Source organism: Lissotriton vulgaris, chromosome 9 (assembly GCF_964263255.1).
Source record: "Lissotriton vulgaris chromosome 9, aLisVul1.2, whole genome shotgun sequence".
NCBI lineage: Eukaryota > Metazoa > Chordata > Amphibia > Caudata > Salamandridae > Lissotriton > Lissotriton vulgaris.
The window spans coordinates 1,080,104,931-1,080,123,404 of NC_141697.1; the positions used below are offsets into that span (position 1 = coordinate 1,080,104,931).

At 44.3% G+C, this 18,474-nt stretch overlaps 1 protein-coding gene across 1 annotated transcript in view; it reads right to left on the bottom strand.

Annotated features, from left to right (window-relative positions):
• Positions 1–18,474, bottom strand: part of CFAP20DC (CFAP20 domain containing) — a 1,688,800-nt gene that overhangs the window by 1,518,549 nt on the left and 151,777 nt on the right. The window contains exon 4 of the mRNA XM_086939066.1: positions 17,272–17,365. Within this exon, the coding sequence (XP_086795192.1) occupies positions 17,272–17,365 (94 nt within the window). The remainder of the gene's footprint in view (positions 1–17,271; positions 17,366–18,474) is intronic.

The window sequence follows — 18,474 nt, forward strand, 5'->3', positions numbered from 1 at the left end:
TGAAGCATGTCGACCTGACCTAAGGATAATACAGACGCAAATTTACAGTTCTTTTAGATAATCCACTGCATTTTTTAAGCAAACCATGGGCCACTGGGAATAAAATATAATATAGTGAGTTTCCCATAGGCATTTTTAATATTCACCACTTTCACTACTTCATCACACATAAAACAAACCAAAACCCACTCCATTGTAATCAGGTGTCGCAGCACAGTTGGGTAGTGTTGGACCTGGAACTTCCGGCCCAGCTAGGGTAGCATAACACAGAGCGAAGGCAATCAATCCTGAAGGCTTTAGACGTACTCGCGTATTACTCATTACAGCATCCAAATGCAAACCCACCAAAAATGACACCACACCAACTGTGTTGAATAAAAATTATTGAGGCTTTATCACTCTGCGGTGGAAATCAAGGTTAAATAAAGTACATTTCATTTAATAATTTGGACCTTTAAACATTTCCCTTTTTGTGTAAAAATACAGTAATCAAGTAAGACATTACACTTCCTCAATAGATTAGGCATATGACTTCCACTTCAGATTTCAGTGACCAACTTTCAGCCAAGTTAAACTGGTAATTACATCAAATATTACTGTATATTATATGATAATACAGTCGAAGCATTCAAGATTATATGGATTCCAGTTTTAGTACGATCTACTTCACTCTGCCTTAGATTCAGGAAGGCATTAATGTAATATCAAATTCACTCTGGATGCTGAGTCAAGAATGCTGTATCTGAGGTCTGCTTAGTTGGAACCCTCTGCTTAATGTTTTTTTAGCAAGTTAAGTCACTTGAGGCGGGAATATTCACGGGGCCTTGGTTATAATCAACCCAGTCTACTGATTTCTTTCCTCAGTCTGCTCCCCACTTCCCTTTTCCCAAATACCTCTGCGCTCGTCCAGCGCTAATCTCGGGCAGTCCTGGAAGAAGTTCAGTGGTTTGCTCTTACTCTTCCCCCTTCTCGCCCAGGTCTGGCGTTCGTCTGAGGCAAGCAGAGGGGGTCCTCACTGAGCCACGTGGTGCACCTTCCGGAGGCTCTGTAGCACAGGGGGCCTCCTTTTTCTTCTGCCACTGCACTCCGGAGCGCTTCCCCGGTCTCTCTCAGAGCCGCGGCAGCCTCCGACCACGCAGGGTTTCTCCAGCTTGTCGGAAGGAGACGGAGACGCGTCGGGCGGGAGTCCGTTTGCCAGGCGACCCCGCCCAGCGTCTCTCTCTTCAAGCAGACGACGCTCACCGTTACCTCACGCCTGGTGCGGAGGGCCCACAATGATTGAATCACCAAATGTAACAGCACAGAATCAGGCAGGCCTCTCGCGCAGCCTCGGGGAAAAGCCACGCGAAGGTCAGAAAAGGAAAGGACAAGTCACGGCCCCAGTCAAGGGCGGCTTGTAGGTCTCAGATCACACAGGCAGGAATGATTCTCTCTAGGAAAGCTCCTCAGCAACCCGAACCATTTCTCTGAGCCTTATTTCCATACAGGGTGATGGCAGGAGACCTTCCTTCTCACGTTGCCTCAACAGCTTAAGTTTCCCCCCTCCCAGGTTTTGAGGGCGGGGCCAGATTACTCGCCCCAGGGCTGACGTAATTCAGTCCTCCTACACAGAAGCCTAGTTCTAGTATTCTCCTCACAAGCAGGGTTGGATTCACAGGAAGGAGGGCAGCTCCCACAACTAACTTGCAGCCCCTAGGAACAGTCAGATTAGCCTAAGTCGCAAACCCCCTCTTCTGTGGCCTGAACTCCAGCCAGTCTAGTCATCCATCTAAAATGGCCGCCCAGTGTCCTCCCTTATATAGCTTAGGTCCAGGTCACCAGAATGGCAAGGTTCTGGAACTCTCCAATGTTATCCTATAGGCAGAACCCTGAGGTAACTCTAGCAGGCGTCCATCTTAGGAATCTTCTCTATCCACCATTTTAAGAAGGCGCACCTGTACCTCAGCACTGGTTAGCAGTGGTGGGGCACCCGGAGACCTAAGGCCACACAAAAAACAGGTGGAAAAAAAAATAATGGGAGGCAGAAAGGGTCAAAAATTTGGGGAGACCACCCAAAGACTGACAGGTCTAACACGTAGCATACGGCTACCCAACTGGGAACCCAATGATGAAGCATGACACCAACCAGGTTGGTGTGTGAGGGTTCTTTTAAACAACCATAAAATTACACAGCTCACTACTCTATGTGCTACCTAGGGCCTACCTAAAGGGGGGCTTATATGTAATAAAAGTGGTGTCAAAGGCTTGGTAAGGGGGTTAAAATTCCAAGTCGACATGGCAGTGTGACACTACATTCAGGTTGCAATGGCAGGCCTGGGACATGCTTTAGAGTGCTACTTAAGTGAGTGTCACAATAAGTGCTGCAGGCCTACTGGTAGCATTTAATTTACAGACCTTGGGTATATGGTATACCACTTTTCAAGGGACTTATAAGTAAATTAAATATGTCAATTAGGTATATGCCAAACCATGTTCACAGGAGTGAGTACAAGCACTTCAGGACTGGATAGTAGTGGTAAAGTACCCAGAGTCGTAAGGCCAACAATAACTAAATCAAAAAACAATTGGAGGTAAGTATGCAAAAGATTGGGGTAGGACCATCCTAAGGCTGACAGGTCTAACAGGGACGAAGTTGAACTATTGTAGCTTGAGTTTAGTAACAATATAACTAGGTTGCTCTTACTTGGGGGCTAGGAGCGATGTATTTTTCAGAGATCAAATCACGGCGAGTGCAGAGACTGCAGAGACTAAAGAGATACTCTCACTAACATGGATTATTTTAGCAAATGGAAGATGACCATGATATTTATTGAGGGAGGGGTGGGAGGCGGGAGGATCCAGGACAGAACTCCGCTCCGCAGTCCGGAGTTTTGCTGGAACTTCTTGTTCTCTGGAATGCAGAGTATGCAAAAATCCGCAAACTCCGCCAGCGGAGCGGAGTTCGTGGCCCAGGGTTACTTTAATTCCCTGAGACTTCAGATCCGAAAGCAAGCCAGCAATCCCTTGGAGTCACTCTAGGTTCAAATTATGCAGGTCCAGTCATTCTCACCCAGGCAGGGGAACAGCAGGCAGCACAGCAAGGCAGAAGTCCAGCAAAGTAGTAGTCCAAAATAGTGGCAGTCCTTCAGCAGCAAAGCAGTCCCTCTTCCTGGCAGAATCTTTACAGGTCCATAAGTGTACTGAAGTAATGGTGTCAGAGGTCTAGTACTTATACCCAGTTGTGCCTTTGATGTAGGGCATGCTTCAAAGACAGATCTTTGAAGTGGACTGAGGCCCTCCCTATCTGCCCTGGCTACAGACTCATTACATGGAGGTATGCAGCCCTTTGTGTGGGGACAAGACACAGCCTACTCAGGTGTAAGTGTGAGGCTGTGCCCAGCTCCTCCCTCCCATCCTCCCAGACGGTCCATCAAGTCACACTTAAGCCCTCATTTGTGTGTGGCTGCCTAGGGGGAATGCAGAAAGCCCAGCTCTCACCCTCATTAAACATGCATCAGAGACAGGCAGCAGAAACCATATGGCTAAAGTAAGAAAATGCCAGCTTTCTAAAAGTAACCACAATGATGATGGACAGAGCGCTGAAACTTTTCAGACACTCACCCCCAGTCATGATATGATCTGGGTTGAATCAATCATCGTTCTTTTGCTCACTTTGACACCCCAGTGCAGACCCAATCGTATGCAAATCAATCTTGACCCTGTTTCTCATGGGTATAGTCCAGCCCAAACTGTCAAGCAAGGTCTTCCCTGGACCGGAAATAAGCATCTTGGGACTGGTTTTGGGGCAACACCCCTCATCAGCCAGGCTATCTTGAATCCAGTGGCAAAGTGAGCAAGGTTCCCATGCCTGGGCATACCCTGCCAACTTAGGGGAATAAAGCAAGCACACTAGGATGATGGACCGAGCACTGAAAGTTTACAGACACTCACCCGAGCACTATTAGATCTGGGTTGAATCAATCATCGTTCTTTTGCTCGCTTCGCCACCCCTGTTCAGACCCTGCCATATGCAAATCAGTCTTGACCCTGTTCCTCATGGGAACTGTCCAGCCTGAACTGCCAAGCCAGGTCTTCCCTGGACGGGAAACAAGCATTTTTTGAGGATATTATTTCCCTAAACAGAGGTAAGATCACTGTTGTAGGTCAGTGTAATAATTGGGTAGATGAGCCCTGTAACAGCCTATCAAACTACTTGTTGAGAGCTTTGTCAGGATTCAAGATTGTACAGGAAGTATACGAGCAGACTCATAATGTACACAGAGAAGCCATAAAAGAGTACTGTGGTGAACTGCACTGTGGCATCATGGAATATAAAGCCACTTTTGAATGACTACTACTTCAAAAGTGGCTTTAAATTCCATGACAACAGTGCAGTTGTTTAGGAAGAAATTGATAAATTTAGGGATACCCATTGGAACGCTAAATATATGTTGACAATTTCACAATAGTTGGCTGAAAGATCAGCTCAGAGCAGACTGGGGGTGTTTGACTAAAATTGCACTTAAAATTGTCTAGTACAAAGATGTATTCCTGTCCAGTTTATGTCTTCTCTCTTTATATCTGACCTTGGTGCTTTACTTCGATGATTCAGAAGGTTCTCCCAAATGGAAGGTCAATCCCTCATAAAACCCCTTAATGTGTTTAGATAGTTTGATGAAGCTAGACAAAACAGTGATTGATAACAATGCCCTGGAGATCTACTGTGAAGAAAACGGTCTTGGTTCATAGTGAAGACTGTTAAGCTTGATTAGTGCATGCACAGAATAAACACAGCTCCACCTTTTGCTGTAAGAGCATCTTTATGAAATAACTAAATATTCAGAAAAGAGATTACCATGCATCTCGCAGAGAATGGTTTGCTTGTGTGTGTGTCCATTTGTTGGCACAGGATAAAGGGTGATTATTCAGTCTTTAGTAAAGCTGGCATGGAGAAATGCATTACTGAGCATTCACTTCTATCTCAATTGCATCCTCAAGCACCAAATGCGAAATTACCTACTTGCATTCTGATTAGACATTAGTCTGATGCGTAGGGTGGGGTGCTGTCACATTTTGAACACCAAGATAAATTCGGTTCACACCCTGAAAGGGGCTTGAGACTCAAGGAGACACTAATTACATCTAGTTCCAAGGGCACTTATGCTGCTCAAAAATATCAAATGCTCTCAGATGCAACACAATGTTACTACTCACATTTACGTTGGGAGTAATAAAGACTTCAAAAGGGGACCAGCCCCACACTTTACCATTCAGCCACGGTGTCTTTTATCAAGACGCAGTACAGGTGCCTACAAAACTAAACTACTCACCTTAACCCGCCGAGTTGGCTATCCTGAGGTCTACAGGAAGTGTGGAATGAGCACAAGCTCTATGAACCTAATTACCCCATTTTATATATCAATAATATTAATCCAGGTTAACTGTCTCTCTCAGAGGATTGCTGCAATACAACTGTCTCTATCAGCGAACTGCTGTATGCTGAAGCCTTCTCGTCACTTTTCAAGCCACCTGTTGCACTCGTGTTGAGTCTTGTTGGACTTCCTTCTCCCTACAATGTAGATATCAGATGGATATAGTCCCCTAACATGACTTCCATATCAGGCAGTGAAGGGAACTGTCTTACTGGATAGAAGTGTATTCAACTTCTGCAAACCCCGGGTTTTTTCTTTCCGAATGTTGGCTTTCCAGCTATTCTGTGGCGTGAGAATCTCAAATTGAGTCTTAATCACTGTGTTAATGTTACTGTAAAATTGGCTATGAATTGCAACCTCTAATGCCCACGTTGAGGATATGGTCAGCTGCCTACAGACACCTAGGGTAAGCAGCTGTGGGCAGACAAGTGAAAGGACAAGTGTTCAAGTGTAAACTGAGTGAGAAAGACAACTACACACAAGTAGCTTTGATCAAGCAGCCTTGACCCTTAATATTAATTTCCGTATCAGAAGGGAATGCATATTTTCTTTTGGGTAATGTGTGCCCTTTGTTGTGTTTTTACATTGGGCACTTTGTCTGGAATGAGCTAAATTTATATTGTTATATGGTACAAAGCTTTAGAAACTGTTCCGTGTGCACATTTCACTCGATGTAAAATCAAAAAAAGCTCTAATGTAAGTTGTACCCATGCTGGAGACCTTCATATATATGTATATGAAGTATATTTTAAGGAGTCTCTCAGTTACGACGGCTCCTGGTTGGGTGAAAATAATTTCTGTGCTTCCCAGCTGGCTGAAAAAAGTCCCATTGGACAACTGGCTACATTCCTGAATAGATTAAATCTGCTGCTGGAGGAAGGGGGCTGGCTCAGAAGTTGTAATTATGGCATTGGTTTGTCCCAGCCTGAACAATTGGGAAAGGACACACATATGTTTACACTGTCCCTTAGAAGGATTGTCAAAGTTTGAGAAAGATGGGGAAAGTCTGATGAGCACTGATAACACCGCAGCATGGACACTGCTACCTTAGACATCCTAGGCAGTGCCTTCCTGATCACAGTTGAAGATTACCTGAATCCTGCCTCCTGAAATTGCTAGCCATCTCAGCTACTTTAGACACAGTCGGCCATCCCACCCTCATACACATCCTGAAGTCTTGAATGGAGTTCACCAGCAATATTCCTTACTGGTTTGTCTTCCTACCTATCTAAATGACGCCAGCATGCTCACACAGGCACCTCTAGGTACTAAAAGATTACTTTTGCCTGTGGAGTTTGCCGTAGGTCCATACTAGCCTCTGTTATCTTTAACCTCAACACAGAGCCACTTGAGGCATTATTCGCAGGTAACAGCATCAAGATTTACCAATATGCCAATGACCCACAACTGTGAAGTGGAATGATGATGGGGCATTGGGTTTCTCAACAATGACATAATTTCCAACCGCCCTTTTTACCCCCCTGCATAGGCAAAATCAGCTATGAAAGGCAACAGGTGGAAAGAAAAACCAGATGTGACACTATCACACTGAGTTTGGGAGCTCCAACTCCTGAACTCCTTTCAACTCTCTCCAAGGCTGGGGACACCCACCCGACTCTCATGGAGGAACCTAGGTTAGCCCTTCTGGATTGACTCCTGGAGGTGTGAGTACTGTGGGATTGGAGGAGCATAATTTAGTGCCCACCCCTTCCATATGTAACTACTGGTGCCGATTTTGATGTGTGTGTTAGAGTAAAATCCGTTTTTGGAGGCTGTAGTATTTTCTCCAGAATTGGTATTTGCGTGCTATTTTGTTCCTTTAAGAAACTGTCTTAAGTCTGCCCATTACTACAAAATTATGGGAGATAATTACATCTTCCCCACCACCAGATTATCTTCAAAATTTTGAAGATCTTTAAAGATTTCCACAGCTGACGTTTTTGACCCCAAATGAGTTGTTCTGAAGCTAATTTTGATCCCTGTTACCTAGAGTTTTCTTGTGCTAGTTTTGGAGGTGTTTACCCATGGGGAGAGGCTGTAGTACACAATCTTATTTTACTTCACTGATAAGGATCGGAATAATTTAAGCTGGGGAAACTAGTTATATCTTGGCTACTTGTGGATTTTATCGCAGCAAACACACGTTTATCAAAACTGCACTAGAGCAGATTTGTTGACCAACTTTTTACTTCTTGGAAAGTTCCTGAAGTAAAACGTTTTGTAGTGTTTAATGTTTTGTAGGGGTGTGTGAAGACTGTGTCATGTAAAATTTCTGAAACATTACATGAAACTAAGCGTAATTATGCAAAATGCAAGACTGGCATTTGGAGATGGGGGGTTTCATTTGATGTTTTCACCAAGAGATTAAGATTCAAGAAACCCCTCTATATCTGGATCCTGTTGCTGCACTCTAGCACCCAGGATGAGGCTGAGACCCTGGTTGTCTGGAAACTGGGCTCTGCTGAGAGAACCTGTAGGACACTTTCGAGTAGCTAAGGTTGCCCAAGCATAGTACTTGGCAAAAGGGCATGTCAGAGCCCCTAGAGATGAACTGCTGTTACTATAAAAGACAAAGAAGAGCTGTAGAGGATGAAGTGTTGGCTAGAGAGGTGAGAGCAGTGCCTTCAATACATGTGGGGAGCCCCCTTTGTCCCTGGTGCAGGAATGCCCTAGCTCTCATCCCTGGCCCCTGGAGGACGTTTTCCTGTGCAAAACACTATAAACCCCATGTAAATAAGTCGAGTGGGAACTGAATTACAGCAGTTTTCAAATTGCCACTTGTAAGCAACTCTGTTTAGTTTTCCCACGAGTGCACTAAAACCATGGGGACCCAGCAGCGCTGTAACGTGTAGTGCGACAACATATATTGCAATGGCTTGTTCCAAAGCTACGGCAACGTGCTGTCCACTATTCGAAAGTTATTTATATACAATGGCTGTGACGAAAGGGGAATACCAATGTCTACCAGAAGCATGTGCTGATACATTGCATTACATTTGTTTTGTAGTGCAGTAGCCTTTAAGCTCTACAATGTTTTGACTGACACGTGCAATTATCAAAAGAGAAGGAAAGACATTTAACATTAACAGTAGCACCAACAACAAACGAAAACAAGAGAGACATGTATTCATCCTCAAATCCTCAACTTGTGACATTAAACTGAATGATCAAGACCATGTCGCAATTAATTTAATAACATAAGCAGACTAAGGATGCTACGTTTTGGAATTAAGGAACATTGCTTCTCTCTGATCTACACGTCTATGCATTTGAACAAAATAGATAACACATTCTTTAAGTCTACTTGCTTTTCTTATGCATGAAGACAATCAAATATTATATTTTTAATTAATATTACCTTACAGAAAGCCATTTTATGTTAACCAAACTACACCTGAAACATTAAGGAGCACTGATAGGCGTTTTTCAACAGTTCTGTTGTGTTCCCCGAAATTACTGGAGTCAGATCTGGTTGATTTTCTATGCTTCAAAAGTAAACTCTGACCTGCTCTGAGAAACAGAAAACTGAGGGGTGTCACTCACCCCCACTCGTGCGCATAAAGATGTTAGGAGTAAGACACACATGGCAGAGAATCTCTCAGAGGCAGGCGGAAATGTCATTCCCCCTCCAAACTCAACAAGCATTGGCACAGCCAATAGGTCTCGCTTTTGGGACATTATAAGTGTTTAGCCATGCAACAGTTGATGTTGCACCAAGGATATTGTGATGCAGAGTTAATTTCTTATAAGGTCCCAAAGGCGAGACCTATTGGCTATGTCAGTGCTTGTTGTCACAAGTGGTTGGGGTACTCTTATTCTCTGTGCAACTGTATTGCCTCTGTAACTCTTGTCCAGCGGCCTTCCAAAAACACAAAGCCTGCCGTTTTTGTAAAAAGAGTATACCTTGGCTCACTACAAAACACTTAGCAAAGCAGTCAAGCTGTGCATCGTTTCCTCTTCTTCACATCAGTATTTTCTCCTTTTCCAAGATAGATGCTGGAATGGAAGAAAGTATTCCCTGTTCAATCTAGAACTGAGAAACACATCCCTAACATAACCAAATCACAAAAAGATCTTAGACTGTGGACTTTCTGCAGCAGAGTGGTGTATGGCTCACACTGTTAAAACGCCTTCGCTATATCTTTGTGTGTCAGGTCTGTCACTGCATTTGATGTGGGCCTTGCTGCCTGTATCAGCAAAGGCATGGGAAGTGGGGGTTTAAGCTTCCAGTTTTTTAGTAGCTGCCAGCAGTCAATGTCATGTCGGAAAGCATTTGCATGGCGAGGGTTGCATCAGAGACGGATATAGAGGACCACATCCGGAGGTCAGCAAAGTGGTGAAACACTTGATCTGATCCATTTGATGTGTAAAGGTGCCCACAAAATGCCAGAAAATTATTCCCACCAGCAAGGGTAGAGTTCCCTGTAGTTTATCTTGATGCCAGAGGCAGTCATCCGCTTGCAGCAACAAAAGAGGCAGAGACCCTGATCAATAAACGCCACTTGCTGAAATCAGGCCCAATGTCTGGACTCCAAAGTGCCCATGTGTTCCCCTCCCTGGCCCGTCAACCCTTCTGTGCCAGTGCACAATGAAAGATCCGAATCCATACCAAAAAAACTTGGTTTGAGGTCACAAAGCCCAGGAACACATTACCAATAGTCAAAAAAATGAGCAGTGGATTGATTCCAGTCTCAGAAAAATCACAAGTGGATTACTAGCTAAACCTCGTCTCTGTGGTGTTTTGGGAGCAGAGAATCCAGGGAGATGGAGGATGAGGGGGAACACGTACCTTACATCAGTCGTGTTACATGGTAAAGCTGTAATTGCAGACAAAGTAATAAGACTCCATTTCGGCTTAAAACATATACTGTTATTCAATAACTTTTTCAATTTAAGAAGACTGGGTGCTTTATTTTCCTCAAATGTCCCCACACATTTCCTACTCAGTCCCTTGTCATGCCAAGTAAAAACTGCCTTGAAAGCACAGGAAATACTCGAAGCATAAATGCACAAAGTCCCACCTGCTAAAATTTTCTGGATACATGCGCAAGTAGCTCATCCAGCGAAGGTTTTTTGCATTGTATTCTGGGGCCTATTGTTCTATTTAGACCAATATAAAACCAGGACTACAATTCACAGAATGCAAAGCACTGTCCTGGATGACCCACACACCCATGGGCCTTGGAAAATTGAGAGCCCCGAGTAATTCTTCCTTGGGAAGAGAGATTTGTAGATACCAATGAACTGCAAAATGATCAATCAGCTTTAAATGCTCAGAATTAAGAGCATAAATGAGGATTTGAGTGATACCGATATGAAACGCTAAAGATGTTGGTGTTTTTATGTGTATTTAGTTTCCTTTAGTACATAATAAAATCAGATCATTGCACTTTTGAATACCTTTTACATGATAATTTGTAACAGTGGCTCCAAACTTTGCAACATATATTCATCACTCTAAACTGTGCACTATCAATAATTCAAGGACAAGAAGTTATTTTAAATGCCTGGCAATGTTCAGGTCTCTCTCGTTCCTTTGAGAGGTGCAGCTTGTGGGATTGTCAGACATCCCCACACACAATGTACAATAACATTGCGCCAGCCCCACAACACTGGCGTCTGAGAGTGCATGTCTGAAGCATGAGAATGTAAACACGCCCCAGTCACTGGAGTTGAAAGGAGCATGGTGCACCCATGCCAGGGATCTGCAAGCTCTGAAAAGCCACTACGGCAAGTTCGCCCAACAGCACCACCAAATATTGACTTTTTTCCTAGCATTTTGGGGATCAAAAGACCAGTGTTTTAAAATAAAGTAATCCAGAATTTCTTTTCAAAAATAGCACAAAAATAGAGACACTTCCTGAATCTCGAAATCAGTGCAAATTTTGTGTGATTATATGAGGGGAGTGCCTGGCGAGTAACCACAACCCCGGCCTGCTTTTATTTTAGTGCTGGGATTCAATGGTAAACACGCGCAAAACCTCCCGGACATATGTTTTATGCGAATGAAGCCTGACCACGGCGGTAGCACCTCCCATGAATAGTGACATACTGCCTGGTCTCCCACTAACCGGGTGCAAGCAGTCCCAAAAAACAAAATGTAAACAAGTCAGAGTGATAATTATCTCTAAATATGGAATATAATGCGGGAGGGGGCACAGGAGCTCCGCCAGAATACAGGCAAAGGAACGCCTGCTTCCCTCGTTCCAAAGGGGCGTGGAGGAGGGAGAGGGAGTGGGGAATGAGAGGAGGGAGAGCGAGTGAAGGGAAAGGTGGGGCTTGTGGGGAGAGAGAACAAAAAAGCGGGAAGGCGAGAGAACGCGAAGGGGGGATGTGGGAAAAGAAAGGACGAGGTAGAAGAGAGACAGGCGAGAGTGCTGAAAACTGGAGATTTAGGAGCGAGGATAAAAGAAGAAAGTAAAGATGAAAGTTGAGGGGAGAAAGGTAATATTTGTAAGGGGAAGACGAGAGGACAAAATGTAATTTGGAAGAAGTAAACACAACAAATTAAAATAATAGAGAACATATACAAGAAACAGGTTGGAGAAAGAGTGCTGGTGACAGAGAGAATAAAAGACAGAAGGCAGAAAAGAGGGGTGGAAACAGAAACAAAGATGTATAAAACAGAAATAAAGGGAATTGAAAAAAAAGTAGTAGTCAAAGTGAGAGGCCAAGAAGAAAGAAAATGGCGAATAACAAGTGAATAAGTGGCAAAGAGTAGTGAAAAGTAGATAGGGGGGAGCATGGGGGGAAAAAAGAGTCGAAAAATTCAGAAAAGAAGAAGTAAAAGGAAAGGACAAGGGGAAAAGAGTTTAGGGACACAGAGAAATGACTAAACAAGCATTGGCCACGCTGCCTTAAAAGTAAAGCAGCGGTGAAAATACTGGCTCACTAAGAATCGCTAAGCGGGCGCGCGGCGGCGAAAGTGAAAGTGATCGCCATCAAGCACGGATAGCGATGCGCTTAATGAGCATGATGAGGAAAGCCATATGGCGCCTCTGCTCGTAAGCGAGCGCCCGCGCACATGCACGCAAGCTGTAGGCCGGCCATGGTAGAATTTTATGAAGCCCTTACTAAAAGTCTCGCCAGGTCAGCGCATGCGCTGGGTCAGGCGAGACCTAAAAATCAATACACACACAAAAGCAGTGGTACTTCACAACAAACTATTATTTATTATGCACTATCTCTCACAAATAATATGAGTAAGATTTGGTGGCATACTTTTTAATAGCTCAGTGAACAAAATGGATAAATGGATGAATATTGTACATCCCCAACCATATTTCCTCACACATTTCTAACCAATCAGTGTAATCGGAGACCCATCCCTCAGCATCCTTTACCAACAGTCCATTAGCCTAGTACCAGCTCAATCACTAGTATATTTTACACCATTTGTAGTCATTGTGGACTAAAAAGCATGGAGGGGTTTGCTGACACTCACCTCCTATACTTGGTACTTAAGACAGTAAACCTCACTCACCTTTGTTCAGGATTTAGGGAGCAGATAGAAGGTGCCACTATTGTATATCTCCCGTTCCTCCAACATGGGATCTTGCAAGATTTTTTGATCTTGCGGAATAGATACCAAGCTAGTGTGAAATCTAAACTGTTGCAGAGACTGGAAATTCTCTTCTCTGGGATGTTACTGTGAGTAACTGAAAGGCATGCGACAATCTCGCACATACATTTATAAGTTTCGAAAAAACTGAAAGGTGATGTCAGAATGAACAGACCTGTGTTCTACTCCATGTTTGCTACCACTTTGTATTCTATCATTACCTCCTCTCTCTCTGCACCTCCTTCTTCATTTCATCTCAATCTCTCTACATTCTCCACCTCACAATTCACTCTACTTCACCCTCTTCATTTCTTTCTCTCTGTCTCTCTAACAACCTCACTTCCCTTATATTTCTCTAACTCCTCTCAGACTCCGTACTCGTTTCTTTCTCCACCTCATTTCTCTTTCTATGGTTCACCCTTCTCTATCAACCATTCTTTTACAATGCGTTACTCTCTATATCTAATCTGTCTTTCTATATCTCTTCTTTTATATCTCACCACCCTCACTCTATCTTGGATTTTTCTATGCTACTCTCACTACATCTCCTCCCTGTCTACTGCTGACTCTTTCTGGCTCTACATCTCTCTACCTCACCTCTCTCTCTGCCTCAATCCTCAGTGTAAAACCACCAATCTCCTGCTTTCTACATTTCTTTCTGACTACAGTAAGCTCTATGCAACACTCCATCTTATGTTGAAACCAATCTACCTAGCTTCCTACCTCTCCATCTCCATCTCCATCTCGCTCTCTCACTCTCTTTCTCTATGTAAACATATATATATCAATATATATGGAGAAAGCAAGTGAGAGAGAGATGGAGAGGTAGGAAGCTAGGTAGATACAATCAAAACCACTGTAACTCACCAGTTATTGTAATCTCAAGTAATTAGAACATGTACCGTGAGGTAACTAAAACTGGTGCCCCGCCACACAATTTCCTCATCATTAATTTTATTGCAAATGTTGCAGTGAAATTATTAATGAGGTCATAGAAGATGTCATGAGTAATATAATTTGTAGGGTAATTAGCAGTGCATGGTGAGTGCGCAAGTTATAGTTACTGCAGGGCACAAGTCATAGTTACCCGAGATAAATATAACTGGTGAACTTCAGTGGTTTTGTACATTTAAAAAGTTGTCACTGAAATACAATGCCCAACCAGAACGTCACTTTAACCTTTGTTTTTTTGTCATTGAATTCCTAGGTTTTTTTTAAATGTAGAGTAATATTTTAGGACCATACGTAAAGCCAACTCCCCTAACTCCCCTAACACATGCATCTTGGAGTTGGAATTAGGGCCTTCTGCAAGGCCCTGTGCCAGAGGGCAGCCAAACCCCATCACACACGGCCTTTGGCTGCAAGGGTTGACCAACCCTTTATAGGTGCCAGAGGGAGCCTGCAATTATTATTCTAATATTTTTAAGGGGGCATGTCATCCCCCTCCTTTAACCTTTACAGCACTGGGGACCCCCTTCCTAGGGCCATTTAATTTAATTAGTGGGAGGGGGTGTGCAGCCTCCCTCCCTGAACCTGTCTTGGCCCCAAGGACCCCATATCCCAGGGCCTCTCTTGCATTTTAAAGAGAGGGGGAGTGCGCACCCCTGACTGAGACAATATTGGCCTCAGGGGCCCCATCTCGGAGGCCTAAAAATATATTATAAGGGGAAGGGGCGTGGTCCCCCTCCACCTACCAACAGTGGCCCTAGGACCCCGTCCTGTGGATCCGAAACATATATTTGAAGGGGAGTGGTCACGTGGCCCCCACCCCAAGTCACTTGTGGCCCTGGGGATCTCATGCCCTAGAACCTAAACATATATTTAAAGAGGAGGTGGTGTGGTCCCCTCCCTAAGCCACTGCAGGCTTGTGGTCCCAAATCCTGGGACCTTCCTTTAAATTAAGGAGAGGGAGGCAAGCTGCCCCCCTCCCTGATCCACTATGGGTCCAATGCTCCGGGATGTTAATTCTTTTTATTAAGGGGAGAGGGGTGCACAGCCCTCTTTCCCAAGCCACTTTGGAGGCCGGGGGCCCCATCCCTGGGAGGCCTAGGTTGTTTTTCAGGGAAAGGGGCATGTGGTTCCCCTACCAAGAAAACAGTGACCCCATGGACCATATCCCCAAGCCTTAGGTGCTCCTGGGTGGGTGACCCGGTCCCCACTTGGGGCACCCACCAAACAGTACGGTGTGGCCCGTAGGGGGAACTCCAGGGCCTTTGTGCCCCCCCACACACATGCATAAATTCTGGGTGCTGTGGGAGCCAGCTTGTTCCTGCCTAGCCTGAGTAATCTGACCTTCCCCGACTGCAATATTTCATCACTGCGTGCAGGGAAGGCCTGTCTACTTCTACCCGGCGGGAGCTTTAAAAATGCTCCCGCTGATGCAACAGCAGATTTTTGCTCGCCAGATGTGAGAGATGTCAGCTCGTGCAGCATCCAGGATTGATGCATGTGGCGGGTTGCAGGTTCCCAGAGGCTCCCCCATGGTCCCCGATGTACTGTGGTGGGTGCCCCTGGTGGGCACCAGGGCACCTACGCAGGAGCACCTAAGGGCCCAGGGGATGGAATCCTCAGGGCCACAAATGGCCAGAGGAAGGAAGGCCACGCGTCTCACTCCCCTTAATAAAAATCCAAGGTCCCCAGGGGATGCGGTAAGGGAGGAGAGTATAGCAACCTCCACCACTTCCATTTAAGATTGGCCGCAGGAGATGAGGTCCCCAGGGGATGAGGTCCCACAACCCCCACCACTTTCATTTAAGATTGGCCCCAGGGGATGAGGTTCCCAGGCCTATTGAGGCTCAAGGAGGGGGCCATATGCCTTCTCCCCTTTTTAACGCTGCCAACCTTAGAGGATGGGACCTCCAGGCCCTTATATGGTCGTGGAGGAGAGCCACCTAACCCCCTCCCCTTTAAATTCATATGTATCGGTAATGTGTGAATACTTGTGTGCAATCCTTCAATAAAAATTATTTAATACTCAATTCATATATGGCATTGGGGGATGGGGTACCGGGGCCTATTCAGACTCAGGAGGGAGCGTGCACCCCTGCCCTTTAATATCAATCCTGGAGGATGGGGTCCACGAGGCCTATTGAGGCTCAAGGTGGGGGCCATGGGCCCACCAGGAAGGAACTGAGGTGGATGACACATTTTTGCAGACCGTTTCGTTAAGATTTGCCAAATACGTCATGCCAGGTCTTTTAGTGAGGGGAGCCGAAGGTCTCCATCTAGCACGATAAATATACATAGAATGAGAAGATAAGGGAATAAGCAGGGGAAGAAAATGATCAGATTTCACCTGCTGTAGTGGTGAATGCTTCCATTTTCACTGATGCAGCAAGAATACCATTTGTGAGGCAGGATATTTTCGCCTTTACAAATACCCAGACTCAATTTCAAGCACTATGAGCATATACCTTAGTTTAAAACTAGTCTACCTTTTTGCTCTTTCCTAGAATAGGAGAAACAGGCTGATTAGAAACTGAATTCGTCATAAATTATTGTTGCTAGAAGACAACAATGATCTGGATCCGAGCGCACAAAGAAACTGCCTAATCAGTGGTTATTGAAGCTTTCTTTTTGACACACTTTTTAGATTGACTGATTCTGTACAGCGTAAGCCTTCAACTGTTTTTGTGTGTCCCAGTTCTACGTTTAATGCATATTTTAATATTATGTTGTATTAGAAGAGCTTGAATAAGTTCAAAGATGTTCCGAACAGGTCCTACAAACTATGTGTTGGCCAAGACCCCAAAAAATCCTTAAAATGGCATGGATTTGTTGACTCATTCTTGCACGCACAAATTTGTTCGTCCAGTCAAAGCAAGTCAACGAAGAAGTGCTTTCGGAATAAAAACACGACTTATTACGTATTAATACTTGCTTTATCAGTGTTTTACTATACTTCAAAAACAACTGAAAATCAAGAACGCAGTCACCTATTTGAGATGGTAGACACCTCAACATCCGCATGCAATCAGCCGACACAACTGGAAACTCAGGCATCTGCTCAGGTCGGTACCTTGGCTTCATAATCTCATTCAAGACAATCCTTTTTATCCAGCACTGGAAGAGCTAGCGTCGCAGCAGAACCAGGTAATGGTGCTTCACTGTTGACAATGATACCCCTGAGGAGCAAACGGGCCCTGAGCAACCTCTAACGTTTGATAATTAATTTCAGTCAAATACATTTCCAGTTGTTCTGCTATTACTGCATTGTTTCTTAGAGAACTAGCTTAATTCAGCCAGAGAGGGAATAGAAACAAATCCGGTCTGATCTGCTAACTAAACCATTGCACTTACGTGTCTGCCTGTTTTCTTTTGGTAGCTGCATCTTATTGGTTTGACTGCTGCCTTCAAGGACAAAGACAAAACTCTTAACGTCCTTATCAAAGACCTGGAATCAAAGGGAGGATCAAAGTTAGCAACTCGTAGCAAAAACAGAACAACATCTGGAGTGCTGTCACAGATAGCTCAGAAGTGCATGTGTTGATGAGGGTGCTTGAACTGCATGACAATGAAGATCTCAGCATATTAAGATAGAGGCACTTCCATGAACGCCAATAAAGAATGCATCATTTTAAAAAACCTGGCCTTTTTTAAGTGACGTGGCCTGGAATTTTCACAAATGAAGTCATATAACTGACAGCTCTAAAAAACTGCAATAAATTGAATTTCCTCAACAGTATATATATATCCTACCACAGACACTTCTTTAAAGCAGTTCCACATTAGATTTGAACCGGATATCCAGAGTGCTACCTATGAATATGGCAGGTTTAGGGTAAAGGTTAAATGAGGTTTTAAGTAGTCTCCACTGTAACCTCTACATTGTTTAGCAGCCCCCTCTCAATATATCTGTACAAACCCCCGCCGAAAACCTCCAGTGCAGGATGCGCCCGCAGCCGGCTCTCTGGCTGGCACACTCGTAGTTTAGCTTTGCTAAAGCTTCTTGAATTGGTTTATTTTTATTTTATTTATTTTAATTTCTTCTATAGCGCAGGAATCAATCCCGTAAGGGTATCTCCGCGCTTTGCCAGCTATAGAACGACAGGTAGTGCATCATAGAAGTTAACTAGACAGGAATGCTTCTTGATAAAGAAGGGTCTTTAGTGTCTTTCTAAAAGACAGGTGGTTGGTAGTCATTCTTACATCAGTGGGAAGTTTGTTCCGTAAAGCAGGTCCAACCGCGGAGAAAGCACGATCTCCTTGTCTGTGTTTCTTAGTTGCAGGGGGCTTTAGAAGGGCTTGGTTGCTAGAGCGGAGAGACCTGCTGGGCTGATACAGCTCAAGGGATTGAGACAGATATTTAGGGCTTGCTCCGTAGAGACATTTGTGAACCGTGCAGCATATCTTAAAGTTGATACGTTGGTTCACAAGAATAGGCAAAACAAAACCAATTCAGAATGGCAACATTATATGCATTTACGGTGGCCATTTAAAAATGGCCGCCACAAACAACCACATGTGTGACAGCCATCTTGTAATTAATATTCTAATTCTTAT